The sequence below is a fragment of the Eleginops maclovinus genome, chromosome 9 (assembly GCF_036324505.1).
Source record: "Eleginops maclovinus isolate JMC-PN-2008 ecotype Puerto Natales chromosome 9, JC_Emac_rtc_rv5, whole genome shotgun sequence".
NCBI lineage: Eukaryota > Metazoa > Chordata > Actinopteri > Perciformes > Eleginopidae > Eleginops > Eleginops maclovinus.
Genome location: NC_086357.1, coordinates 7,145,056 through 7,172,938, shown reverse-complemented (window position 1 = coordinate 7,172,938; position 27,883 = coordinate 7,145,056). Strand labels below are relative to the sequence as shown.

General features: G+C 42.6%; 1 protein-coding gene across 3 annotated transcripts; it reads left to right on the top strand.

Annotated features, from left to right (window-relative positions):
* Window positions 1-238: 238 nt before the first annotated feature.
* cherp (calcium homeostasis endoplasmic reticulum protein) lies at window positions 239-23,262 on the top strand. 3 transcript variants are annotated; one of them, XM_063892085.1, is made up of 20 exons: window positions 239-416; window positions 1,189-1,362; window positions 7,777-7,815; window positions 8,429-8,595; window positions 9,545-9,682; window positions 9,774-9,925; window positions 10,331-10,442; window positions 11,982-12,071; window positions 12,525-12,726; window positions 13,120-13,283; window positions 13,455-13,709; window positions 13,818-14,010; window positions 17,588-17,829; window positions 18,017-18,150; window positions 18,719-18,805; window positions 20,673-20,825; window positions 21,006-21,119; window positions 21,217-21,311; window positions 21,469-21,654; window positions 22,146-23,262. In XM_063892085.1, the coding sequence occupies exons 1-20, from the start codon at window positions 383-385 to the stop codon at window positions 22,181-22,183; spliced, it is 2,769 nt and encodes a 922-aa protein (XP_063748155.1). In that variant the 5' UTR covers window positions 239-382; the 3' UTR covers window positions 22,184-23,262. The 3 variants fall into 3 exon arrangements, with proteins under 3 accessions (XP_063748155.1, XP_063748154.1, XP_063748156.1); XM_063892084.1 differs by having other exon boundaries at window positions 7,777-7,863; XM_063892086.1 differs by lacking the exon at window positions 7,777-7,815.
* Window positions 23,263-27,883: the final 4,621 nt, after the last annotated feature.

The window sequence follows — 27,883 nt, the reverse complement described above, 5'->3', positions numbered from 1 at the left end:
TGTACTATGCCACAATTACCCATACTTGTACATTTGTTTGTTTTACTTTTAGTATATTGTGATGCTGATACTTTAGTACTGCTTAAGTTAGATGCTACTTTTACTTAGGTAACATATTTGAGGACTCCTTCTACCACTATTCATGAGCGCTGTTACATTTGAGGATTTTTGAAAAGGTGTTCTTCTATCTTCCTCCACTAATCCGGGTAGGGCGCTGTATGCAAACCAGACGGTTATGTTTCGTGGCACTGTTTTGGTGTAGTACTACTTCCGGTTTACGATACATGAGCAATGCCTGTCTTTTTTGTCGATTTTAGAGAAAAATTAAACAAGTAGACTGTTTTGGACTATCTGTTAAGCTTCAGCAGGTTCGCTGTAAGTGATGTCAAACATGGATATCCCCAATTCCCCCGAAGGTGAGCAGAAACGTAAAGATGCTATGTATGAACGCTAGCTAGCATCCATGCTACGCCATTGCTATAAAACACAACACATTAGCTGCATTTAGCATCTAGCACCCTCAGCAGCTAAGTGAGTCTAACACATTGTAATATACGTGTCTTTAGCAGGAGAATGTGTGTGAGAATAAGTACTGGTTTGTGCCTCTTGAGATGTCTGAAAGCTTAATATCGAGTAAACTATTATTAAAAAGATCGCTCATTTACACTTAACACTTTTGTTACAAACTGTACTATTATTAAAGATTGATTATACAATCTGGATGAAAACTATTTCTCTGCTGCATGCATTTTCCCAAATTGCCACGTGTTTACTTAACCAAACATAATACGTATATATTGCTGCCTTTAAGTGACACATTGCCTTGCTATTCAATAAAATGAACATGCATCTCAAAAAGCGTCCACTTATAACTAAGTATATAGATGTTGCTTTTTGTCATTGCAGAAGAATAATAAATTAAATACCTTTTAAAATGGGTAACTGTAAAACATAATTGTTTTCGTGCAATGATTCCTGGATAACGATCTTGTAGAAAGTCTTGTTTCATAACAGTAATATAATGAGGACAGGGCACGTGCAGTCTGGATTAATATTCTATAAGTGAAGTAAAGAACAAGTTAAGATCATTTCTTCCTGTTTTTTCACTGTTTGTTGCTTAGCATTTAAAGAGATTTCACCAACTGCCCCAGCTCTGACTCTCCTTCTTTTCTTTTTTCTCTGTTTCAGATCAAGAACTGAAGAATGTAATAGACAAGCTAGCCCAGTTTGTCGCTCGTAATGGGCCAGAGTTCGAGAAGATGACAATGGAGAAACAGAAGGACAACCCCAAGTTCTCCTTCCTCTTTGGGGGAGACTACTTCAGCTACTACAAGTGCAAGCTTGCAATGGAGCAACAGCAGCGTATGTAGTTAAAGGAAAAGTCCACAGTGTCACCAGAATTTGCGTATCTGTCTGTATGTGGTTAGAATGTGTAGTTAATTTAGTGTTCAAAATCGTAAAGTAGTTCCAAACTGTGCACTTTTACTTTATGTAAAGGATGAATGGAATCAAATTGAAATGCAACTTGTAATGGTTCAAATTTAAGGGATCAAGGAAAATGTATTATAATTCTGCAAACACAGGGTTGCTCAGCAAAATGCATTTGTTTTTCTATGCCATTTATTCTATAGATTTTTCTTTTTTGCCATGTTCCGCCTGGACCACTGCAAAAAAAAAAATATATATATTTGATGAAAATACTTCATCAAAGAATCATTGTATCCAGCAACGGTTGGAAGACTTTGCTGCTAGAAATGAAAGTTACGTATTGTATCCCTAGTTCTATAAGCACAGACGGAGTGCTCTACTGGGCTCTACTGGACTCTATGGGTACTACCCTTCAGTAATGACATGCGAGCGTTCACACACTGAATTTATATCAACGTAGTCGGCCAATCAGGACGAACCTACCCGAATGCACCGTAGGCCTCACAGTATATAAGGCAGCTCCACCGCTGTCTGTCTTTTCTTCTATAAGCACAGGCGGAGCCCTCTACTGGACTCTATGGGTACAGTGGGTGGAGCCCCGATGCACGCCCTGTCGCCTCATAACATCGACCCACCACACTGCTCCTGATTGGCCTTTGGTTGACAGCCACCACACCCTACTTCTTACTCTCCGGTTGTGACCGTTGAGGAGTCGGGTCGTAGCTTACCTGTCTGGGTACAGCCTAATTGGCCTGGATAAGCCCCTAGCTCACCCCTGCAGGTGTTGGAGCAAGTGATAAAACACATTGCACACCACCTTTCCATGGTCCCAAAGGGAAACAAAGGGGGTTAGATACGGCTTACTGACCCACACTCCTCCCCCTTTTCACCAGTCCTGTGTCGCCCCCGCAAGCACAGTGGATGAAAAGGAGCCAGACATGTCCAAGAGATACAGCCACCCCACGTGCAGGTTTAAAGCCTCGAGCACCAATGGCAGTTCCCATTGCAGGGTGGAGACATGCACCACCGGGCATTGTCTCCTGACCCCCTGCAAAAAATGCTTCATAAGCGGTTAGCTAAAGACTGGTCTGTCGCCAAATCCCTCATGGCAGGACGAGATAGCTGTTGCATACACCTTAACTGTGGCATGAGCAAGCCCCCTGTCCACCAGTAGCTGTAAATAGGATAGAATAGAGCCCAATGTACAGGACAGAGGCTATATAGCCCTAATGCCCCTGCTTCTTGCGACCGCGCTCCCCAGAACTGAACCACCATTACTTGTGTCATTTCGGCGTACCACTGTGCTGAGCAGTGTTCTGGTGCTACCAGACCGACTGACAGCTGTTCTCATCTTACCCTCTCCAAGAGTGGGGGGGATGAGACGCAGCGGTGGAAGGGAGTAGAGCCGCTTCCTTGGCCATGGCTCACGTGCAACCGCATCCACCCCAAGGGTGGATTGTCCTGCAGAGCCAGGGAAAACCATAGGGGGCAGCTGGGTGTTTGGGCTGGTTGGCGAAAAGTAGGGCTGAACGATTTTGGAAAATAATGAAATTGCGATTTTTTTCCTCAATATTGCAATTGCGATTTAATATACAGTGGGGCAAAAAAGTATTTAGTCAGCCACCAATTGTGCAAGTTCTCCCATTTAAAAAGATGAGAGAGGCCTGTAATTTTTATCATAGGTATACCTCAACTATGAGAGACAGAATGAGAAAAAAAAATCCAGAAAGTCACATTGTCTGATTTTTAAAGAATTTATTTCAAATTATTGTGGAAAATAAGTATTTGGTCACTAACAAAAGTTCATCTCAATACTTTGTTATATACCCTTTGTTGACAATGACAGAGGTCAAACGTTTTCTGTAAGTCTTCACAAGGTTTCCACACACTGTTGCTGGTATTTTGGCCCATTCCTCCATGCAGATCTCCTCTAAAGCAGTGATGTTTTGGGGCTGTCGCTGGGCAACACAGACTTTCAACTCCCTCCGAAGATTTTCTATGGGGTTGAGATCTGGAGACTGGCTAGGCCACTCCAGGACCTTGAAATGCTTCTTGCGAAGCCACTCCTTCGTTGCCCTGGCGGTGTGTTTGGGATCATTGTCATGCTGAAAGACCCAGCCACGCTTCATCTTCAGTGCCCTTGCTGATGGAAGGAGGTTTTCACTCAAAATCTCACGATACATGGCCCCATTCATTCTTTCCTTTACACGGATCAGTCGTCCTGGTCCCTTTGCAGAAAAACAGCCCCAAAGCATGATGTGTCCACCCCCATGCTTCACAGTAGGTATGGTGTTCTTTGGATGCAACTCTGCATTCTTACTCCTCCAAACACGACGAGTTGAGTTTTTACCAAAAGGTTCTATTTTGGTTTCATCTGACCATATGACATTCTCCCAATCCTCTTCTGGATCATCCAAATGCCCTCTAGCAAACTTCAGACGGGCCTGGACATGTACTGGCTTAAGCAGGGGGACACGTCTGGAACTGCAGGATTTAAGTCCCTGGCGGCATAGTGTGTTACTGATGGTAGCCTCTGTTACTTTGGTCCCAGCTCTCTGCAGGTCATTCACTAGGTCCCCCCGTGTGGTTCTGGGATTTTTGCTCACCGTTGATTTTGACCCCACGGGGTGAGATCTTGCGTGGAGCCCCAGATCGAGGGAGATTAGCAGTGATCTTGTATGTCTTCCATTTTCTAATAATTGCTCCCACAGTTGATTTCTTCACACTAAGCTGCTTACCTATTGCAGATTCAGTTTTCCCAGCCTGGTGCAGGTCTACAATGTTGTCTCTGGTCTCCTTTGACAGCTCTTTGGTCTTGGCCATAGTGGAGTTTGGAGTATGACTGTTTGAGGTTGTGGACAGGTGTCTTTTATACTGATAACGAGTTCAAAAAGGTGCCATTAATACAGGTAACGAGTGGAGGACAGAGGAGCCTCTTAAAGAAGAAGTTACAGGTCTGTGAGAGCCAGAAATCTTGCTTGTTTGTAGGTGACCAAATACTTATTTTACTGAGGAATTTACCAATTAATTCATTAAAAATCCTACAATGTGATTTTCTGGATTGTTTCCCCCATTCTGTCTCTCATAGTTGAAGTGTACCTATGATAAAAATGACAGGCCTCTCTCATCTTTTTAAATGGGAGAACTTGCACAATTGGTGGCTGACTAAATACTTTTTTGCCCCACTGTACGATTATTTTTTCAAGGTCCTCTTCTCATGTATTTTTCAACAAACACAAGCAATAAATCAATCGTGATTACAATCGTGAACCTCGTGAGGTAGCAACAGTAGCGAGGCACGTTCTGCACAATACCTGATGTTGCGCAGCATCTTCCTTTTTAAAGCCAAAATAATTCCACACAACTGACGTGCCGCCCCTCTTTGGTACCAAACTTCCAGCCGTGCACTCTTCTGATGAGCCTGAGGCCATTGTGCAACAGGTTCAAGCACAGCGTTGACTTCTTTCCCTGCCTGCTCGGCTTCGCTCGGCTCCGCTCGGCTCGCTCGCAAGTCACGTGACCAGATCACGTGACCAGTCAAATCGCAGCCTTTGCGGTTGGAAAATCTTGTTTGGTCATATCGCGATATTATCGCAAATGCAATTAATCGTTCAGCCCTAGCGAAAAGGTCCACCTCCACTTTTCCGAACTGGGCCCGGATCTGTCTCACCACATCCGGGGGAAGCACATTCGTCTGGCAGGGGCCCGTCTCTTCACATTAGGGCGGCCCCCCGTTCTCCAGTCCCGGAATGTGGAGGGCCTCCAGAGATAACACATTCTCTGAGAGGCCCACAACCAGAGGTACTCCACCGTGCTCAACAAGGCGGCGGAGTGTGACTGTTGATGTAGACCACTGTGGTGCGGGTGTCGCTCCTCACCAGCACATGTTTTCCCTGTATTAAGGGTTTGCAGTGCTGTAGGACTACTGCCTTTAGCTCAATAAGGTTGGTGTGGTGGGTCTCTGTCCGAGGCAAGGCACCACCTAGAGCTCTCGCTAGGCAGGTCCCCCCCTCATCCTGTCACGGACGCAGCTGTGAAAACCATGACGTAGGAGGTCACCCGCCCCTGTGGAGTCCCCCTTTGCAGATGCTTTGGGGACTCCTAGTATCTTAAGTTGCCCTCCACTGCGAGGGGGGCCTCCCGAGATAACAGTCAGTACACAGCTGAGCCCCCATTCCCCACAACACTGTGTTCGGGGACGGGAAAGCAGTTGTGGAGCAGCAGCTAAGAAGCTGTAGTACTCTCGGTTGGTCCTCTCCCCTGCCAAATCATCCAAAAAAGGAAGATTGGCCCATGGGGGACCGACATGGAAAGGGCCGAGCCTCCGCGGAGCTCCTTGAACGCACCGCGCCCAGCTCTCGCAGGGGCGCACGCCCCGTATTAACGCTGTGTCCACCTTGACGGCAAGATGCGTCAATCGAAGCCACTATACCAGCTGGGGCGTGTTTTCTGACAGCAACACGCATGTTATAAGTGTTCCGCAACACGCACAGTAGTTTGAGGGCACTCTCTGCGGTTAATACCCCCACGTGAACGCGCCCAACTGCTGCCTCCTGATTCCACTGTGGTCAGGGACATCACACAGCCAGCAGTTTCGGCCACATCGTGGATTGAGTTATTCATTTGGCCGTTTCTGCGGTCCAAACAATCACTTTGCCCCGGTGAGGTGGGGGCATCTTGCTGAGGGGTAATCAGCGAAACGCTCCGCACACCGGTGTTGTTGGCAGCCGCGGCTAGCTATGCTACCAACCGGAATATTTTGTCGAAATATTCCCGTGTCTCCCTGTTACGCGGCAGTGGGGGCAGAGCTTTCCTATTCTCCACCCACCCCGCTGCCTGTGGGAGTAGATGTGCTGCCAGGCACTCAAGCAGAGCTGGTGGGCATCAGCACCCGCCATTCGCCCAGGGCAAGAAGGGCAGCAGAATCTAATCTCGGCATTTGCTCTTTCGAGGCAAGACTTCTTTCATATGATCTATTTTTTTTTAATCAGGTGTTGTCTCGCCGCTCGCTGAAGAGAAAAGGATGACAGACAGAGGTGTAGCTGCCTTATATACTGTGAGGTCTATGCGTGCATTCAGGTAGGTTCGTCCTGATTGGCGGACTACGTTGACGTAAATTTATTGTGTGAACACTCGCGTGTCATTAGTGAAGGGTAGTCCCCATAGAGTCCAGTAGAGGGCGGAGCCTGTGTGAAATAGAACTTTAAGCTATGACTGTTTCACTAATTCACGAATAACAGCTGTACAGACTTTTGACTGAGTTTGTGAAAGAAGAATGTTTGTTGTGGTTCGTTTTGTATTTTACAATAACCACCGGTTTTTAAAGAGGCCCTATTTTGAGGTTTTCCCTTTCCTGTAGTCTGTTATATAGGTTTTGGCGCATGTAAATGGTCTGTAAAGACTAAAATCCCAAAGTCCCCTCCCCCCGGCTGCCTCCATTGGACTCCTTTGCTTATTTCCTTAACACAATGACATCAATATGTAGCACTCACACTTCTATTGGCTAGCACTCTAACACACAACATGATAGGCTAAGGGGCTGGACATCTCTTAGTGGTTGCCAATCACAACAGAGCTTGCCAGCTAATCAATCAGAGCAGAGCAGACTGGGCTCTGGTTTCAGACAGAGGGTGAAAAGAGGTGCTGCAGGACAGGCAGTAATTTTGAACATAAAAGCATGTAAACATGTCACAGTAAAGACACACTATCTAATTATGAAACCTGGAAATGAGCAGAATAGGGCCCCTTTAAAAACATTGTGATATAGTTTACCAAACCATCTCCACCACCCGCAGCTGATCTTGATTCAACTTGGGACCAGCCTCATCTTATTTTGCCTGCTTTACATTTTGAGCTGCGGTGAAAGGAAAAAGAACAGTTCTTGTCCTACATATTCTTCGAAACACACAACAGTACTCCCAAGGGAATGGAAAATGCTCCCTTGATCAAAGTCAGAAATCTTTTCTTTGTCCCTGAGCAGGGACATTTACATAGACGCAAATGAATAATTACTAAGGTTAGATACATTTTTTCCCAAAAGATGAGAAAGTAAGAAAGGAAAATAAAAGGAAGCACTTAATTAGAGCGTGAACTACTGCGCATGATGTTGTAATTCACAACTAGGAACTGAAAGAAAGAAACAGATGTAAAAACAGTAAAGTGGTTTAACTGTAGTGTATTGTATTTACTCATAGTCTTACCTCATCTAATTACAGTTTCTTTTAAGGATGTACAGCTGATAAAATCCCTGGAATTATTAAAGCACAGTGTTGTGCAGGGTTGCATGGAGTTTTTCTGACAGTAATGTAATACCTCTGAAATGCATTAAAGTTTGCTTTCTCCACTTAGATCCCTCTACCCACGATGGGGAGGAATATAAATCTGAAGGTATTTATTTGGAACCAGATGTGCCAGACAAATTCAGAGTTCTATTCGGAAAGTGACATTTTTATTTTTCACATTTCTGCTGGATGATCATGTTGATGCTTGAAAGCTTTTTTCGTTTGTTTTCAGTTTCATTTGTGTTGTTGATTTGTTTTTTCCCTTTTTGAGTTTGTGCTGTTTGTTTTAAAGTTTGACTGAAGATATGTCAGATGTTTTTTATTGATGGTGCTCATCAAAATGTGCTTCATCCTTCATTTTGAAGCTGACTGGTATGATAAGACAAGCAGAAATGTGTACAGTTATCCAATATTTCTGTTATGTTTACAACCCTTGGCGAATCAGTTTTGTAATAATTTGTGGAGGTTCTAACTATACTCTGTATACACAAGGTGCTAACATGTTTCCTTTCAGCATTTGGTTTCTTCGTTTTAAATACTTTTCTGTCAACAAGCCACGCATTGTTTGCCTTTTGTGTGTATGTTTTTTTGTACTCTTTCTCTGTATGGCACCTGCATCACTTCAGCAGCAAACATTCCAGCCTCAGCCCAAAAATCAAATCATTACCAACTCCCAGACTTCGAATTTTCATATTCTCTGTTTTCTTTTATTATTTTAGATATGTACCAGGGGGCCAAAGACATGGTTGATATCCTTCCTCCTCCAATGGCGATGATTGCCCCTCTTCCAATTCCCCCACCTGCTGCGCCTTCAATGGAGGAGCTGATCCAACAGAGCCAATGGAATCTGCAGCAGCAGGAGCAGCATATGCACACACTCAGACAGGTAACAGCAAGAAAGTCATTGATAGATAACAAGCCAAATAAGCAGTATGACAGTGGCAAGACAAATGTGAGTTATTTTGGTTACATTTTTCAGTGTAATTCCTGTACTAAATGTCTCTAGTGGTGGAAGTATTCAGCTATTTTACTTAAGTATGAGTTATAGTACTGCAGTGTAGATATACAAAAAAAAAAGTTAAGTAAAATTCCAAAAGTTTTAGCATCGATATACTCAAATGACCAAAGCTAAAAACAACAAATGTTCCAGTAATACTTTTTTTTGTAATATACATATTATATGACAGGATTATAATTAGTCATCCATTACTGTGTCCATCATCTTTAAGGGACCCTTTTGAGCTTTCAGGGTTTTGCCTTTCCTTTTGTGTGTTTATATAAGTTTTTGTGCATGTAAATAGTCTGAGGGAGGGTCCCTCACAATCCCCCCATGCCTGAAACCTTTCCACTGGACTCCTTGTTTAGTTCAGCAACATAATGACATCACTGTTTATCACTCGCTCTTCTATTAGCTAGCGCTTCAACACATTGTACGTTATAGGCTAATGGGTGGGACATCACTATGAGGTTGACAAATCACAACAGAGCAGGCCAGCTAAATATGAACCTGACAATTTTTTCTTCGTAATATGAACCTGCAAATTATATACCAACTCATCTTATAAAAATTGTCAGGTAAAAAGTAAAATATGTACCTCCAAATTGTAGTAGTAATAACAGTATAAAAAGAAATATAAAGTAGCATGAAATTGAAAAACTCAAGCAAAGTACCTGAAGTATGTATTTAACCACAGTACTTAAGTAAAAGTACTTCGACCACTGGTCTTCCCTGACAAGAACTTGCACTTTATCTCCTGTTAAGCTCCTGTTACACTTAATGAGAACAGAAAAGGGAAAATGGTAAACAGCGTTTTTTTAATGTCTTCTAAATGTAGGAACAAGTGACTGCAGCCATTGCTCTGGCTATGGAGCAGCAGACCCAGAAACTGCTGCTTGAAACCCAGTTGGACATCACAGAGTTTGACAACCTGCTGCAGCCCATCATAGACACCTGCACCAAAGACGCCATCTCTGTAAGCCTTTCAAGTAGAGATTTAGATATAATTATGTTCATAAATTCCTAATTGAATTTTAAAATGGATTTACATGTGTCCTTCCTCTCAGGGTGGTAAGAACTGGATGTTCAACAACGCCAAGACTCCACAGCACTGTGAACTGATGACATCACATCTCCGCAACCGCATCACTGCTGACGGAGCGCATTTTGAGCTCTGCCTACACCTCATCTATTTAACCAATGATGTTCTCCATCACTGGTACACAAACCCAAATACATGAATTAACACATGTCTCACTTTACTCCTACACTTAGGGAGTGTTGTATAGCTTCAATAAGCCTTAACATGATCTCTTACCATGTTGAAAGTGAAAGAGCACCTACGTATTCATTTATGTGTATAATACCATTTCACAAACATATTGAACAAGCATTCATTTTGAGTAAAAGCAACCATTGCTGAGGAATTACATTTTGAATTTAAATGAAATGTTTTTATTAAAAGTATAGACTGTATAATGAAACCGCATTGAACAAAAGTGAAAATAATAATACAATTTTGTATCAAATATTGTAATAAGAGGGTTCAAAGTGACAGATTTGATGAGAGATAATTGTTGAGCAGCTTCATTTTATCTGTAACATTTTAAACGTATTCTCACAGCCAGCGGAAGCAGCAGAAGGACTTGTTGGCAGCACTGCAGAAAGTCGTGGTTCCCATCTACTGCACCAGCTTTCTGGCTGTAGAGGAAGACAAGCAGCAGAAGATCACCAGGGTAAAGATCAGCTTTGTGTCCATTTTTAACAATCACAAACCTTCACAGATTGCAGGAGTTTTTCATTCTTGGCTGTACAGTTATGGAACACTGAATCTGAAAACAATACTTAGATAAAATGGAATTGGATCAATAATAGTCTGGCCAGCTTTTAGTTCAAGGCAGTTCAAATGTGGGGCTTGCTTTTGTTAATCAATGTTCTAGTGGTATATGGTTTAATAAATACCATTATGTCATTACAGTCTCAGTAAAATATCAACCAAATGCAAATAAGTCTGCAGTCCAACTCTTAATATGTAAATAGCTAATTATAAAAATAATATATTTATTCAGTATAGCTCCTTTCACAGAAATAAAATTCACAAAGTGCTTCACAGCTTCACAAAAAATAAGACCACAGAAACATGAATACAATAAAAAGATGTGCCAGAGTTTAAGGTTAACATAAGTACATAACACATCACACACATCTCAAGGAGACACAAAGGCCAATGTATAAAGATGGGTCTTCAGTTGTTTATTTAAAGCTTCTACAGAGACTGCAGACCAAATGTCTACAGGGAGAGAGTTCCATAGAGTTGGAGCCCTTACTTGAAAGGCACGGTCACCTTTTAGTTTTTAAACGAGGCTGTGGGACAGCCAATAATCCCTCATCAGAAGACCTAAGGGACCTACTGGCGATGTAGGGATGGAGAAAGTCACTTATTTATTCTGGTGCTTTTCTATGCAGGGCTCTAAAGGTAATAACAAGAACCTTAAAATGAATTCTGAAACGGAAGGGGAGTAATGATCCTAAATTGCTATCATGTGAGTCATCCTGCTGGACCTGGTTAACAGCCTTGCAGCAGCATTCTTGACCATTTTAGACAGTTCAGAGATGACTTGCTGAGACATGTGGAAATGGAGTTACAATAATCCAGCAAACAATTTAACAGTGTTTGCTAATGTGGGATGTTTTTGTGTATGGGACATGTTATATAACAACCCTAACCTGTTAATAATACATCTAACTGAAAGAATGTCCACACTGATAGTATGTTTTTGCATGTACTTTTAACACTGAAGATTTGTCCAACGACAGAAACTGAGAAATAATGGTGAAAAACTAAGAAAAAAAGAGATTAGGAGAAATCGAGTTAGCAGCTAAGGATACGCATGATCGAGGCACCATTAAAAAAAGATGATCTAGGCCGAAATGTCAAACAAAGTATGATGAGTAGGGGAACTGAGGATGGCGGAAGAAATAACGGTGTCTACGTGATAGAGAAAGTCAAGGTCAAGAAGGAGGGCCTCCTGCTGCCTGGTACCTGAGACCGTCCTACGCTTAAGAAGGCGTAACAACTGAGAAGAAATGTTTATAAGAAGAAGCTAGATAAGTGTTAGTGTTGTGAAGATTTCAAAGACATCCGGCCCAACTTCAGAGGTTTCTCCACAGCACTTCCTGCCTGTAATGCTATTATTCACCTGTTGGGTAGATATTATTAACCTTAAGTCTAAACTTTCTTCCCCCCTTATCATTCCCATTCTGCTTCATTCAAGTTGTTGCAGCTGTGGGAGAAGAACGGCTACTTTAACGAGGAGACCATTCAGCAGCTCCAGAATCCAGCACTGGGCCTCGGACAGTACCAAGTGAGTGGAATACGATTTAAGGCTCTACTCTATGTAGTAGTGCAAAGAGAAACTCTGTTAAAGTTGTATCATCCTCAGGCTCATCGATATTTTTTGGTCTTGTTTCGGTTGTTTTGCACCTGGAGATTTAGCTTTAGATTACAATTCATGATAAGTTGTCAATCTTTTTAAGTAAGTGCCAAATATTTTCATCATCAAATAATATGTTAAAGTAAAAAAAGAATATATTTTCAGTCAGCATTTGAAATAGGATTTTTTTAATGGTTTTATTGACATTTTAGTATTTTAGAGTTGTGGAAAAAACAAGACATTTAAGGACATTATTTTGTCTGAACAACCACCGTTTTTTCCTCACCATTTTCGGTCATCTTTTTAATCGAAACACTAGTGTGTTTTTATTGAATAATACACTTGTAATAGTGGTTAATCTCAATCCCTTGCCCTCTCTCTCAGGCGTCCCTGATCACAGAGTATGCTGCAGTGGTGCAGCCGATCCAGCTGGCCTTCCAACAGCAGATCCAGGCTTTAAAGGCCCAACATGAAGAGTTTGTTACCAGCCTAAAGCAGCAGCACCAGCAGCCACAGCCTTCGTCTGTAGCACAGCTAGGAACCCCTGCTGAGCCTGAAAAGACCCTGCCTTTGACCACAAAAGCTGGTGAGAAGACAGACAATGATACATGACAGGAGACTGATTGTTTACACACAGCTCTGGAAAAAATCAACACACCACTCTTAAATCTTTATCTCTACAGGTATGGCAGCCATCCCAGTGTCTGTTGAATTCCAACACAGAGAAATGTTGTCAGTAGTTTATAGAATACAATTTTTTTTTTAAATGTTTTAACTCAAACACAAACCTTTATATAGTAAAAGAAGAGAAACTGATAATGCTGCAGTGGTCTCTTAATTCTTTTTGGAGCTGTATGTAGAATAACCAGAATTCGCTCCCATAAGAATGGGAGATTATAAGAAAGTTTTGCTGTATACAGTTATGCTCCGTTGCATGTGTGCTTGTGCTGTAATGTGTCGCTGTGTCTGTTTTGTGAAGGCGAAGTGAAGCCGCCCATCTCGGGTCCTCCACAAGGGGACTTTGACGGTGCTCCATCCAGGCCACAGGACCCCAGCAACCCAGGTGGATCCTCAGATATCCCCTCTAACAAGGCTGGGTGGTTTGATCCCCAACACATGGGCCCCTGGAACCCAAACCAACCGGTAAACACGTGTATTGCATTTGCCGATTATAGGGGTAAAAAAGTTTAAAAATTGAGAAGTTCATGAGTTCAGAGACATGAGTGTGTGCTGTGCTAGTCCCGGGGCTAGACCCTTTACTGCAGCTGTGTGATATAAGGCAGTACTCTTTCTGACTCTTCTCTGCTTCACCAGCCTCCTTTCGACCCAAACCAGCCTCCCCCTCCCTGCCCTCCCTGGAACAGCCATGAGGGGATGTGGAACGAGCAGAGGGACCAAGGAAACTGGAGTGGAGGTCCTCCCAGAGAAGGAGGCCCCTGGACTGGTCCAGGTGGGTCTGACCAAGGCCCTCCTTCTTGGAACTCATATGACCAGCAGCCACCATGGGGGAACCAGCCTGACCAGCCTCCATGGGGCCAAAGGGAGCCCCCATTTCCTCCACGCATGCAGGTCTGTGGTGATGATCATTGGCTTTGCATTTATTTATTTGACCTGCTTTCATTTGCCTCAAATATATGGGGTTTGTTGCTGATTAATGATTGTATCACCTTTTTACAGCGACCTCCCCATTTCAGAGGGCCCTTCCCTCCGCACCAGCAACCACCTCCTTTCAACCAGCCCCCACCTCCGCACAATTTCGGACGGTTTCCACCGCGCTTCATGCAGGAAGACTTTCCTCCCAGACACCACTATGACAGGCCGCCATACACCCCCCACCGCTTTGACTACGCTCAGGGAGAATTCCCCGGAGGTGAGTTATAAGGCACATCGTATTGATCGTGAATTTCACCTAACGCTGGGGTGGATTACATTCAGGCCCGGCGTCAGAACAAATCTACAGAGAGGGCATGTGATTTTCATGGGAGGGCACACAAAACCTTAATGTGCCGTGGGGAACAATATAGATAACATAACACCGCATGGTCAACAGCATTGCGTAAAGACGCACACGTATCGCAAATACACACAAATAAAAGGCAACGTAGAAACCATTTTTGCAATGGCAGCACAAACACACTGGTAACACAGCACTCATGAGCAAGGCACAAATCCGCAATAAAAACATGACAGCAACAGCTTAGCTTGGGCCTTAAACTTGGGCAACCGCTGACCACAGCAGCAAATATATTTATGTAAGTATACAGAGAACGCCACATTATGCAGTTTGTAATGTGGTGTGTAATACGCAGTAAGCACCGATATACACTGCCCGGCCAAAAAAAAGGTCACAAGCCTGTGGGGGCAGTGCTATGATCTGGGGTTGCTGCAGTTGGTCTGGTCTAGGTTCAGCAACGTTATGTGCCCAAAGAATGAGTTCAGCTGACCTGAATATACTGAAGGACCAGGTTATTCCATCAATGCATTTTTTCTTCCCTGATGGCACGGGCATGTTTCAAGACGACAATGCCAGGATCCATCGGGCTCAAATTGTGAAAGAGTGGTTCAGGGAGCATGAGACATCATTTTCACACATGGATTGGCCCCCACAGAGTCCAGACCTGAACCCGATTGACAATCTTTGGGATATGCTGGAGAAGATTTTGCGCAGTGGTCCGAATCTCCCGTCATCAATACAAGATCAAAAAAAATAATGCAACTCTGGACAGAAATAAATGTTATGACTTTGCAGAAGCTCGTGGAAACGATGCCACAGTGAATGTGTGCTGTAATCAAAACTAAAGGGTCCAACAAAAATTAGTGTGACCTTTTTTTTGGCCGGGCAGTGTATAATGGCATGCACATGTTCTACTTACTGCTTGCTGATAAAGCTGGAGACGCCGTTTGCCTGAAGAATGGAATCACCTCAGCAAAGTATCCTTCCACTCATCCCTGCATTTCCTGGTCAAGTCCTTTTCAAAACCCAGTTGAGTAAAGTGAGCTTTCCGCTGGTGCAGCATGTTCCGTCTGTGATCACTGAAAATGTTTTTTAGGGCTGAAAACGAGTTCTCACAGGTAGCAGTGGAGGCCCCGAAAGTTAAGGCAGACCTAAATGCCCCTATGACACTTGGCATGGCTTCTAGCGTCTTGTGGAAGGTGACAAGTCCATTTTCCATCATCTGGGGACGTAGAGCCTTCCATTTGTGTGCGGAGAAACTGTCTGGCCACAACACACTCGGCTTCTACAAGCTTAGTGCTGGTCAATTCCAACAGGGGAAAGACTTTGTCTGTGTTCAAAAAGAAATCACTCTCAGGATCAAGTGATGCCAGTGATTCCATGAGTGTGCTGTTGCGCTCTCCAAAGCATCGTGCCATCTCTCCACGCACTGCATCAATGCATCTGTAAAACAGTCTCAGATTTTCTGTTATTGTGTCGTCCTGGTCAATCCGTGCTCCCGTAGTTTGCTCTAAAACGTAATCTTGTAGCATTTTGTTTTCTGTTGTGCGTCTCGTCTTACTTTGGGGAGGGTTATTTGTGTCCTCTGCTCCACACTGATCCCATAGCGCACCAAATTCGGTTTCGGTGCGCAGGCCCGTAACACACTGTGTGGCTGAGTTCACCAGTTGGACAGCTGTCAGGAGATCCATGTCTTTCGATTGAAGCATTCTATTGGGTGGTTCAAGAAGCATCAACATCTTGTTCATCAGGAGTGCAATAAATCTGAAGTTAGGCTCTGAGATGGCACTGAGCAGTCCCACAGCTTCCACTCTCAGATCTGCTGGAACGAGCGTGCACGTTGAACTTCTGTCAACAGCTGGGAAATGTGATTTATTTATCACTTGCACAGTAGCCAAATGACCGGTCCAGCATTGGTCAAGCAGACGTTTTAGTGTTTCCCCTTGATAATGAGCCGCGACTGTGGGTTTTCTGATGAATTTGTACTAGAGGTTACACACATTAAAACAAGTCTGTGATGAGCTGTTCAGCTGATGATTGAAGCAGTGTACGTATTGGATTTCCCTCTCCAATTTATCCTGAAGGACTTTCTGTACTCCACCATGTTTTCCCGACATCAGGGAGGCCCCGTCGTACACTTGTCGTACACTTGGCACAAAGGTTCTTATTTCCTTACTTGTTTCCTCGCGCATCTGTCTCTTTCCACAAACTTTCACAGGAAATTTATTTAGTTATTTTGATGCGGCATGTCTTAGCAGTCCTTTATCATTCTGTAATGCGTGCTTCTAGTCGCAAAACCCTTTGGCAGTAAATGGCGCATCCGATGAAGTATTGGCTTAAAATGTTCTGCAGGGGAAACAAAAGGCTGCGTCTGCTTTTACAGAATATTCAAGCCGTGGTCTGTTGTTGTACCATGCAGTGGCAATAGTGCGCTTCATTCCTGAAAAGAATCTCCCTGGAAAATGATCCAGTTTCACCTGGTTGGGTTTATTAATCCCGAGATCATCTGGTCTTTGAGCGGTTGCTGGCCAAATAATAACGGAGGAGGAGGAGGATTCTGGCGGGTGTCGTACAGGGTGCGGCAACGCCAAGGAGCTGGTCATCGGAGGTGGCCGCCTTGATGGGTCAACGATTGGGCACGCTAACTCAGCCTCGGAATGAGCTGAGATGATCGGGTACAAGCTAGCAGCGTTAAGGCTAGCTACTGCTACGGCAGGTGCAGGATCGCCAGCAGCACCATCGGCTGAAGTCCTTTCATCATGATTTGTCGTCGTTAATAAATCCTTAGTCCTTCTAGTAGTTTTAAGCCAATTCCTGATGTGCATTCGTTTCATTTTTAAAAGTAAGGGTGCAACTCCAGAATAGGCGGGACGTAGTAGTGGGAGGTAATTTTTTTTCTGAATAGTGATTGGTCTAAATGTGGGCTAATCACAAATCACAACGGTTTTTGGGGGGGAGGGCAGAAATGTCAAATGGGAGGGCCTCTTAAAAGAAAGCTCATATTGAACGTAAACAAAAAGCTATTTTAAGTTCTCACAACTCTCAGGCTAGCTGCTTGTGGAAGATTGGAGTGATATGTAAGGGGTGCATGAGCATAAATTAACACACAGAAAGTATCATTACAGTACTCTGCTTCAAATGCGTCTGGAAAATGATCTGTTTTTGAATCAGCAACATCACAATCAGCCTTAATATCTGCAGGAGAGGAAAAGAGCCGGTTAGCATTAGCTATTAGCATCTGCTGGGCTGCACAGTCCTGAAGTCAAAAGCAAATGCTAACAATGGAAGCTCTGGTTGAGTTGAATTATGATGCATTCATGCTTTTTAAGTGAGTATTGGACAACGGTTAATTAAACTGCTATCATGTTGTGTTCAAATGTTGTTTTGTACAATGTGGTTTTTTTCAGGAAACTTAAATACCTAAAGTTATTTGATGTTTGGTATTGGGACATTCCAACCTTCAATTGTGTTAATTTACTTTTCCCTGTTGCAGAGATGCCAGGTCCTCCTCCCCACCACCATCCAAATCAAAGGATCCCTCCTCCAGGTATGGGGCCCGAACATCCTCCCTGGGGTGGAAGCCAGCACCCGGATTTTGGCCCGCCACCACACGGCTTCAACGGCCATTCCCCACACGTACGTCATCGACAGCATCCAGTGCAGGACGACCCCAGTCTGGTGCCTAACGTCCCCTACTTCGACCTGCCTGCTGGTCTCATGGCTCCTCTGGTCAAAGTAAGCCATCTGATTCTCATTTAACGACAAGAGCATGACATCAAGTTAGTGTTGTTGGTGCTAGAAGAAAGCTGTGTGATTGAATACTGCCACAGGAGACTGAAGAAGTCCTCGGGAGACAGACATGAAAATCAATAATGGTTAAAGGCCAATCACTTGCATTTCTTTTGTAATGTCTTTTGATCAGCTTGAGGACAGTGATTACAAACCTTTGGATCCTAAAGACATCCGGCTGCCCCCTCCCATGCCACCTAGCGATCGCCTGCTGGCTGCTGTGGAAGCTTTCTACAGCCCTCCATCCCATGATCGGCCTAGGAACAGGTACAAACACACCTCAACCAACTCAGATTTTAGCCAAACCTCGTCATGTACCAAATGGTCCGTCCCTTTGAGTGGCTGTTAGGATGAAGAACCGATGCAAGCACTTTTCTGTCATTTGGTCGTTTCACTCTGGATGCATAGGTATTTATTTGACTGAATGTTAAAACATTATCCCCTCGCCCTAGGGGACATGTATTGAATTAAACACATTCCAATACACTATTGACATTTCTGAGTTAAAAAAAAACACACATTTTCAGCTGATATATTCTACCACAAGCAACATTTGTCCTTTACATTTTTAACCAGTGGTGGTCAGTGGTGTTTTTTTTGTGTGACATATCTCGTTTAACAAATGATGTTGTTATCAATTATCCCCTCTCAGATAAAGGCTTTTTTCAGTTCTGCATTTATATTTAAGGATACAAAAAATATGATTTTCACATGAACAATGTATTAGTTTGCTAGGTATGGATCACCCTAAAATCCTCAAATTAGTTTCACTGCTAGCTTCTGAGAGGAACCGCTGTAGTTCAAAGGTCAAAATGGCTGTTTCTTGGTCCTACAGTGAAGGCTGGGAGCAGAACGGCTTGTACGAGTTCTTCAGGGCCAAGATGAGAGCCAGGAGGAAAAAGGGACATGAGAAACGGAACAGGTGAGTTCCTCTTCATCTGAAATCTCTGGCTTTGTGGTTGACAAAGACACAAAAAGTGTATATTGGCGTAGAGACAGAATGAGAACAAATAAATCCAGGAAATCACATTGTAGGATTTTTAATGAATTTATTTCAAATGATTGTGGAAAATAAGTATTTGGTCAATAACAAAAGTTCATCTCAATACTTTGTTATATACCCTTTGTTGGCAATGACAGCGGTCAAACGTTTTCTGTAAGTCTTCACAAGGTTTCCACACACTGTTGCTGGTATTTTGGCCCATTCCTCCATGCAGATCTCCTCTAAAGCAGTGATGTTTTGGGGCTGTCGTTGGGCAACACAGACTTTCAACTCCCTCCAAAGATTTTCTATGGGGTTGAGATCTGGAGACTGGCTAGGCCACTCCAGGACCTTGAAATGCTTCTTACGGAGCCACTCCTTCGTTGCCCTGGCGGTGTGTTTGGGATCATTGTCATGCTGAAAGACCCAGCCACGCTTCATCTTCAGTGCCCTTGCTGATGGAAGGAGGTTTTCACTCAAAATCTCACGATACATGGCCCCATTCATTCTTTCCTTTACACGGATCAGTCGTCCTGGTCCCTTTGCAGAAAAACAGCCCCAAAGCATGATGTGTCCACCCCCATGCTTCACAGTAGGTATGGTGTTCTTTGGATGCAACTCTGCATTCTTTCTCCTCCAAACACGACGAGTTGAGTTTTTACCAAAAAGTTCTATTTTGGTTTCATCTGACCATATGACATTCTCCCAATCCTCTTCTGGATCATCCAAATGCCCTCTAGCAAACTTCAGACGGGACCTGGACATGTACTGGCTTAAGCAGGGGGTCCCAGCTCTCTGCAGGTCATTCACTAGGTCCCCCCGTGTGGTTCTGGGATTTTTGCTCACCGTTCTTGTGATCATTTTGACCCCACGGGGTGAGATCTTGTGTGGAGCCCCAGATCGAGGGAGATTAGCAGTGGTCTTGTATGTCTTCCATTTTCTAATAATTGCTCCCACAGTTGATTTCTTCACACCAAGCTGCTTACCTATTGCAGATTCAGTTTTCCCAGCCTGGTGCAGGTCTTCCATTTAGTCTCTGGTCTCCTTTGACAGCTCTTTGGTCTTGGCCATAGTGGAGTTTGGAGTGTGACTGTTTGAGGTTGTGGACAGGTGTCTTTTATACTGATAACGAGTTCAAAAAGGTGCCATTAATACAGGTAACGAGTGGAGGACAGAGGAGCCTCTTAAAGAAGAAGTTACAGGTCTGTGAGAGCCAGAAATCTTGCTTGTTGTAGGTGAACAAATACTTATTTTACCGAGGAATTTACCAATTAATTCATTAAAAATCCTACAATGTGATTTCCTGGATTTTTTTTCTCATTCTGTCTCTCATAGTTGAAGTATACCTATGATAAAAATTACAGGCCTCTCTCGTCTTTTTAAATGGGAGAACTTGCACAATTGGTGGCTGACTAAATACTTTTTTGCCCCACTGTATTATATCATACCAACCATCCACTGATTAGAAATCAGATTTAAGTCATTTCTTTTCCAGCAGCTACACTCAATATTCTAATTAGGTATTTTTTGAGATTTTGGAATGTGGAAGTCCAAAAAATAGGTTTATTGCGATTAAGTCTCCAATACCACTAATATTGAACTTTTGTACAACATGTTACCGGACACTTCACTTACCAGCCCAATTTTGTATCAACATTTTTGTGGCGTTATGATAATTAAAGATTGCAGAGGGCTTCCATATCCGGTGGGGAACATCTCGCTGTTGGTGAATTAAGAGGCGCCCCTAGCCCACGTGTTTATGATGTACATTTTAACCCTCCACCCTCTATGGCTCACTTTTTCTCAGTGGTCAGGGAGACAGCCACTCCAGGAGTCCGTCCCACAGCAGAGGCAGATCTTCATCACGCTCCAGCTCTCGCTCCTCTAAGTCGTCCAGATCACGGTCCCGCTCGTCTGGATCCCACTCTCACAGCCGCTCCCGCTCCTACTCACGATCCAGGTCTGTAAACAATCCCTATCACCCGGATATTTGTTTGTTGATGTGTCAATATGTGTACACGAGAAGGGACTTCCGTTTCTCCCTGTTGGCTAGAAAGTAAATTAAGCATTTGTCGAAAATACAGTTTGAATGTCTTTGTCTAATTTTCTCATGGGTGTTCCTTTACCTGCCTCTCTTCAGGTCCAGGAGTAGATCCAGATCATCCCGTAGTCGCTCTCGCTCCAGATCCAGGTCCCGTTCACATTCACCCTCCAAGACACGTCGTGGCCCCAAATCCCAGAGCTCTTCCCCTCCGTAAGTCCGCTTTCCTGTTCTTTGAGTACATCATTTTTTAAAAGACCCCGGTTATTCTTACTGCATTAAAGATGGCTTCCGCTCCTGCTCTTCACAGCTCCACCTCAGTGTTGGGGGCTGCTCCCTCCAAACCGTCTGCAGACAGCAGACTAGGGGAAGAGAACAAGGGCCATCAGCTGCTGATGAAGATGGGTATGCTCTTGCTTTTATCTCCTAATGAACAAGAATATTAAAGCTGCTTGTATATACATTTTATCCTGAAATGTACAGAGTGTTTAAGGGTGCTTGGGAGAAATAAAACCCATACTCTCTACTGATCTCTATCTTTTCTCCTTTTGTTCTGCTGCAGGCTGGAGTGGTTCAGGTGGATTGGGGGCCAAAGAACAGGGCATTCAGGATCCAATCAAAGGAGGAGACATCAGGGATAAGTGGGACCAGTATAAAGGTGTTGGGGTGTCACTGGACGACCCTTATGAGAACTATCGTAGGAACAAAAGCTACAACTTTGTTGCGCGAATGAAGGCACGAGAAGAAGGTAATAAGACTTAATTTGCTTTAACTTATTATTTATTTTTTACAAAAAAGTACAAATTACAATGGGAGATGCTTATAAAATACATCGTTTTACCCTTATATATATATTCACTCATGTTCTCAACTCAACTGCCAACAAAAACTTCTAGTAAATACGTTATTTACCAAATATAAGATGTTTTTTTTTATTTAGGTATTCTGTTTGTAAGGATGGTGTCAATTTCAAGAAGTATGCATTAACAATTTAAAAAAGGGAAATGATGTTTCAAATCTTGTCATTTTTAAAGGAGCCCTTTTGATTCTTTTTCCCTTTTCCTGTAGTAATATAGGTTTTTGTGCATGTCAGTGGTCCCCAAAAGGCTAAAATCCAGAACTTCCCTTCAAATCCATCACATCCAAATGATTGGATTACGCTTTTTGAATCAACAATTACATTGTTGTGCTCTTTAGATTTAAATCATACATTTTCTCTTTCTTTTTTTCTTTATTCAGTCAATCGGGAACCTACGGAGGCCCCTCCAACGGAATGACTTCATCAAATATCGGCAGACATCTCCTCATCTTATTCGTCACCACCTCCACCAAGGATCTAAACCTTCAGGGTCAGCCGTCAAATCATTCCTCTCTCCTCCGAGTGATGATACAAAGTGCCACCACACGTAAGAAGCCTGTAGAGGGGAAAGCCTTTTGGTTCTCAGTAAAAAGCGTGGATTAATTTGAATTACAGTCGAATAAAAAGGATGGTTTGCAGCAATCACTCTTTCACTCCCAATGTTTCAGACTATGTTCTGGCAATTTGTTAGGATTGGTGATGTAACAGTCTCTAAAAGGAACAACAGACATACTACATTTTGTAATAGCAACTGTTCAGGCAGTCTCAGTCAGATAGCTGCAGAAAAAAATAGGGCAAATGGTATAATGTTAATGTTATATTATGAACAACTTTTATTGATCACCATACATTTAAAGATTGGAGGAAACATCGAATGAAATGGTTTATTATATAATAAATATTAATATTAAGGCACTGATTTTCAAAGTGTCAACTGTTATTGAAAGAGATACAAATAACTTTAATTTGGATTCTATTGGTTTCATTCCTTCCGCTGAACCTGCTTAGGTATTTGGTCAGTCAAAGAATCAAATTTTGCCCTCATGGTTTATACACTTAAAGTATTTGTATTATTTGAATACAATTTTGAAAAGAATCCTTGAAAAAAAGAAAGCAAACAGCTCTTTTAGACCAATCCCATCTGACTGATCCACAGATCTTACGACTGTATAAACAGGCTTCATTAAAACTGCTCACTGTGGGGGGGGGGTCAGAAATCTCACTGGTAGATAGATACCTTAGAACTTTTTCAAACTAAAATGTAAAAAGTAAATATAGCTTAAAAAAACGTTGGCGACTTTTCAGTCTTTTGACCTCTTCAATGCTGATATTGTGATACTTTCTCGTATAGATCATGCTTTGGAATTGTAGGTCTGTCCCTTTGTTGTAGTTCTGAAACCAACCCCACATCACAAAGCCCTGAATGTGAAATCTGTTTTCTACTCCACAAACACACTGTCAAGACATAACCTTAATAAATAGAACTATGAATACAAATGTGCCTTTGCTTTCTTTACTGTATAAATATTATTGAAAACAGCATGCACAAGTCTGCAAAGTCTTACTCTTAATGGTATGAGCCCCTTTATGACATATAAAGAAAACCAGAGTAAACTGTCGGGCTCAGTTACGTTAAGATCTCACTGTCTCTATTTTTAAAAAAAGATCACTTCACTTTTTTTTTTCTCTAGTTTAATTTTATTTAGGTTAAGTATTTCATCATTCAAACGGCCCACGTTTTTTATCCATATATCACTCGGGCCTTTGTTCATATTACTTTTAAGAACATACACATTTTTTTGCCCTTGTACTTAGTGAATAGAGGTTTTAAGAATTGTAAAGTATTAACATGACAAATTACATTTTTGGGGGGAAGGGGCATTGTTAGTTTGTCCAAGCCTGTTACATGTACCACTGAAATCAGCTGTTTAAGAGGGCCACCGACTACTGTAAGTTATTTATTTCCCACTGAAATTTCTTTCATTTTCATTTAATTTTGCTGTTTAAAGCATTATTAGCGCTTCTATGAGTATTATCTAAACCTTTCAAGGTTCAAGGTTTTATTGGTCATATGCACAGCATATATAACGTATATGTTGGCAATGTAAATCTTATGTCGCGTGCTCCTCCAACAACTCCACATACATGGTGCAAATAAGATAAATAAAATAGTGCAAAAAGAGAGAAGAATATTTACAATAACAACAATAAAGATTTGAGGATGTGAAATATATACATATGTGGAATACATTGAAAGTATTTAAACACTTTACACTGTTGAATGAGGAGGTATGGACAGATGCATATATTATGTATAACATGTATATGGCAGATATGTAATATATATATATATATATATATATATACACACACAGTGGGGAGAACAAGTATTTGATACACTGCCGATTTTGCAGGTTTTCCCACTTACAAAGCATGTAGAGGTCTGTAATTTTTATCATAGGTACTCTTCAACTGTGAGAGAAGGAATGTAAAACAAAAATCCAGAAAATCACATTGTATAATTTTTAAGTAATTAATTTGCATTTTATTGCATGACATAAGTATTTGATACATCTGAAAAACAGAACCTAATATTTGGTACAGAAACCTTTGTTTGTAATTACAGAGAGCAGACATTTCCTGTAGTTCTTGACCAGGTTTGCACACACTGCAGCAGGGATTTTGGCCCACTCCATACAGATCTTCTCCAGATCCTTCAGGTTTCGGGGCTGTCACTTGGCAATACAGACTTTCAGCTCCCTCCAAAGATTTTCTATTGGGTTCAGGTCTGGAGACTGGCTAGGCCACTCCAGGACCTTGAGATGCTTCCTACGGAGCCACTCCTTAGTTGCCCTGGCGGTGTGTTTCGGGTCGTTGTCATGCTGGAAGACCCAGCCAAGAGCCATCTTCAATGCTCTTACTGAGGGAAGGAGGTTGTTGGCCAAGATCTCGCGATACATGGCCCCATCCATCCTCCCCTCAATACGGTGCAGTCGTCCTGTCCCCTTTGCAGAAAAGCATCCCCAAAGAATGATGTTTCCACCTCCATGCTTCCTGGTTGGGATGGTGTTCTTGGTGTTGCACTCATCCTTCTTCTTCCTCCAAACACGGTGAGTGGAGTTTACACCAAAAAGCTCTATGTTTGTCTCATCAGACCACAAGACCTTCTCCCATTCGTCCTCTGGATCATCCAGATGGTCATTGGCAAACTACAGATGGGCCAGGACATGCACTGGCTTGAGCAGGGGGACCTTGCGTGCGCTGCAGGATTTTAATCCATGACGGCATAGTGTGTTACTCATGGTTTTCTTTGAGACTGTGGTCCCAGCTCTCTTCAGGTCATTGACCAGGTCCTGCTGTGTAGTTCTGGGCTGATCCCTCACCTTCCTCATGATCATTGATGCCCCATGAGGTGAGATCTTGCATGGAGCCCCAGACTGAGGGAGATTGACCGTCATCTTGAACTTCTTCCATTTTCTAATAATTGCGCCAACAGTTGTTGCCTTCTCACCAAGCTGCTTGCCTATTGTCCTGTAGCCCATCCCAGCCTTGTGCAGGTCTACAATTTTATCCCTGATGTCCTTACACAGCTCTCTGGTCTTGGCCAATGTGGAGAGGTTAGAGTCTGTTTGATTGAGTGTGTGGACAGGTGTCTTTTATACAGGTAACGAGTTCAAATAGGTGCAGTTAATACAGGTAATGAGTGGAGAACAGGAGGGCTTCTTAAAGAAAAACTAACAGGTCTGTGACAGCCAGAATTCTTACTGGTTGGTAGGTGATCAAATACTTATGTCATGCAATAAAATGCAAATTAATTATTTTTGTTTTAGATTCCGTCTCTCACAGTTGGAGTGTACCTATGATAAAAATGACAGACTTCTACATGCTTTGTAAGTGGGAAAACTTGCAAAATCGGCAGTGTATCAAATACTTGTTCTCCCCACTGTATATATACATATATATATACATACATATATATATATATATACATATATATATACATACGTATATATATATATATACATATATATATACATGTGTATATATATATATATACATATATATATACATGTGTATATATATATATATGTAAATATACAAATATATATGTATATATATGTGTATATATATATATATATGTAAATATACAAATATATATGTATATATATATGTATATATATATATATATATGTATATATATATATATATATATATATGTATGTATGTATATATATATATATATATATATGTGTGTGTACTATAAACAGATGTGAGTAGACATTCACACAGCTCAGGAGTTCAGCAGTCTTATAGCCTGTGGTATAAAACTGTCTCTGAGTCTGGTGGTCTTGGTCCGGATGCTGTGGTACCGTCTGCCAGACGGCAGCAGACAGAACAGATTGTTGCTGGGGTGATGGGGGTCCTTTAATATCTTACCGGCCTTCTGGGTGTAGAGGTCCTCCATGGATGGCAGCTCCGTCCTGGTGATGTGCTGAGCAGTTTTCACCACCCTCTGTAGAGTCTTACGGTTGAGGGCGGTGCAACTGCCATACCAGGCGGTGATGCAGCCAGTCAGGATACTCTCGATGGTGCACCTGTAGAAGTTGCAGAGTATCCTGGAGTCCATGTTGAACTTCCGCAGCCTGCGGAGGAAGAAGAGCCGCTGTCGAGCCGTCTTGGATATGACCCTGGTGTGATGTGTCCATGTCAGGTCCTCACTGATGTTTACCCTGAGGAACCTGAAGCTGCTGACTCTCTCCACAGGAGTCCCGTCGATGGTGATGGGTGTGTGTGCCTCTCTCTGCCTCTTCCTGTAGTCCACAATCAGCTCCTTTGTTTTGCTGACGTTGAGATGGAGGTTGTTGTCCTGGCACCAAGATGTCAGGGCTCTGACCTCCTCTCTGTAAGCCGTGTCTTCGCTGTCTGTGATCAGGCCGATGACGGTCGTGTCGTCAGCAAACTTGAAGATGGTGTTGGAGCTGTGTGTGGCCACGCAGTCGTGTGTGAACAGGGAATAGAGGAGAGGGCTGAGCACACAACCCTGAGGGGCTCCGGTGTTGAGGGTCAAGGTGGAGGATGTGATGTTCCCCATACGCACTGCCTGGGATCTGCCCGTCAGGAAGCTCATGATCCAGTCACAGAGGGCGCTGTTGAGCCCGAGGTCCCTGAGCTTGATGAAGAGCTTGGAGGGCACAATGGTGTTGAATGCTGAACTGTAGTCAATGAACAGCATTCTCACATAAGTGTTCCTCCTTCAACAATCTTATTTTATTTGTAAAAAATAACAAACTTTATCCTATCCAAAAAAACTTTATGATATTATCATTTCTTAATCATTAAATGTAATCACATTTCCTAACGTCAAATATGACATAAACAAATGAATCTGCAGTAGTCGGCTTCCACCATTACTCCACCTAGTGGCTAATTGAACCATTGCAACTTCGTTCTTCTACTCACATTCTCACATAAGTTTTCCTCCTTCACCAATTTAATTCAGAGGTAAATCTTGTACTTTTACTCCACTACATTTATTTAATTACTTACTTACTTACTTACTCCTCTTCGTCCCCTATGAGACATAAGGCTTCAATGAGCTCTCTCCATGCATTCGGTCCCTGGCAGCATGTTGGGCCTTTCCCCATGACAGGTTCATCTGTTCCAGCTCTTGTGTCACAGTTCTGCGCCAGGTGGTTTTGGGCCTCCCAGATTTTCTTTTACCTGGTGGTGTCCATCTTAAGGCCACTTTTGTGATGTGGTCCTGCTCCATCCTCAACACATGTCCCAGCCATCTCAGGCGTCTGTGCGTAATCTCATTTATTTAATACCTTTAGTTACTTTACAGATTTGGATTAATGATGGTCAATATAAACAACCCTTAAATCAGACTTTAGTTCACCTGGAGTAAATTCACCAGCTACCCTGCAGTATACAAAGTCATTCAAACTAGCTGCACCTTTACCAGCTGTGAGAACACTCTAATGATCAATAATTATAATCAAAATATATCATATAAATTATTCTGGTATGGGCAAATCTGCATAATGAATACTTTTACTATTGTTACTAGTATATTTTGATGGCAAGACTTGATTTACTGATAGCAGGACTTTCACTT

Excerpts from the sequence above, each read along its gene's own strand:
- cherp (XM_063892084.1), top strand. The coding sequence starts at position 383 with ATGTCAAACATGGATATCCCCAATTCCCCCGAAG. Across the intron at positions 1,363-7,776 it reads TGCAATGGAGCAACAGCAGC|ATCCCTCTACCCACGATGGG; the intron begins GTATGTAGTTAA and ends TTCTCCACTTAG. Across the intron at positions 21,120-21,216 it reads TCCCAGAGCTCTTCCCCTCC|CTCCACCTCAGTGTTGGGGG; the intron begins GTAAGTCCGCTT and ends TGCTCTTCACAG.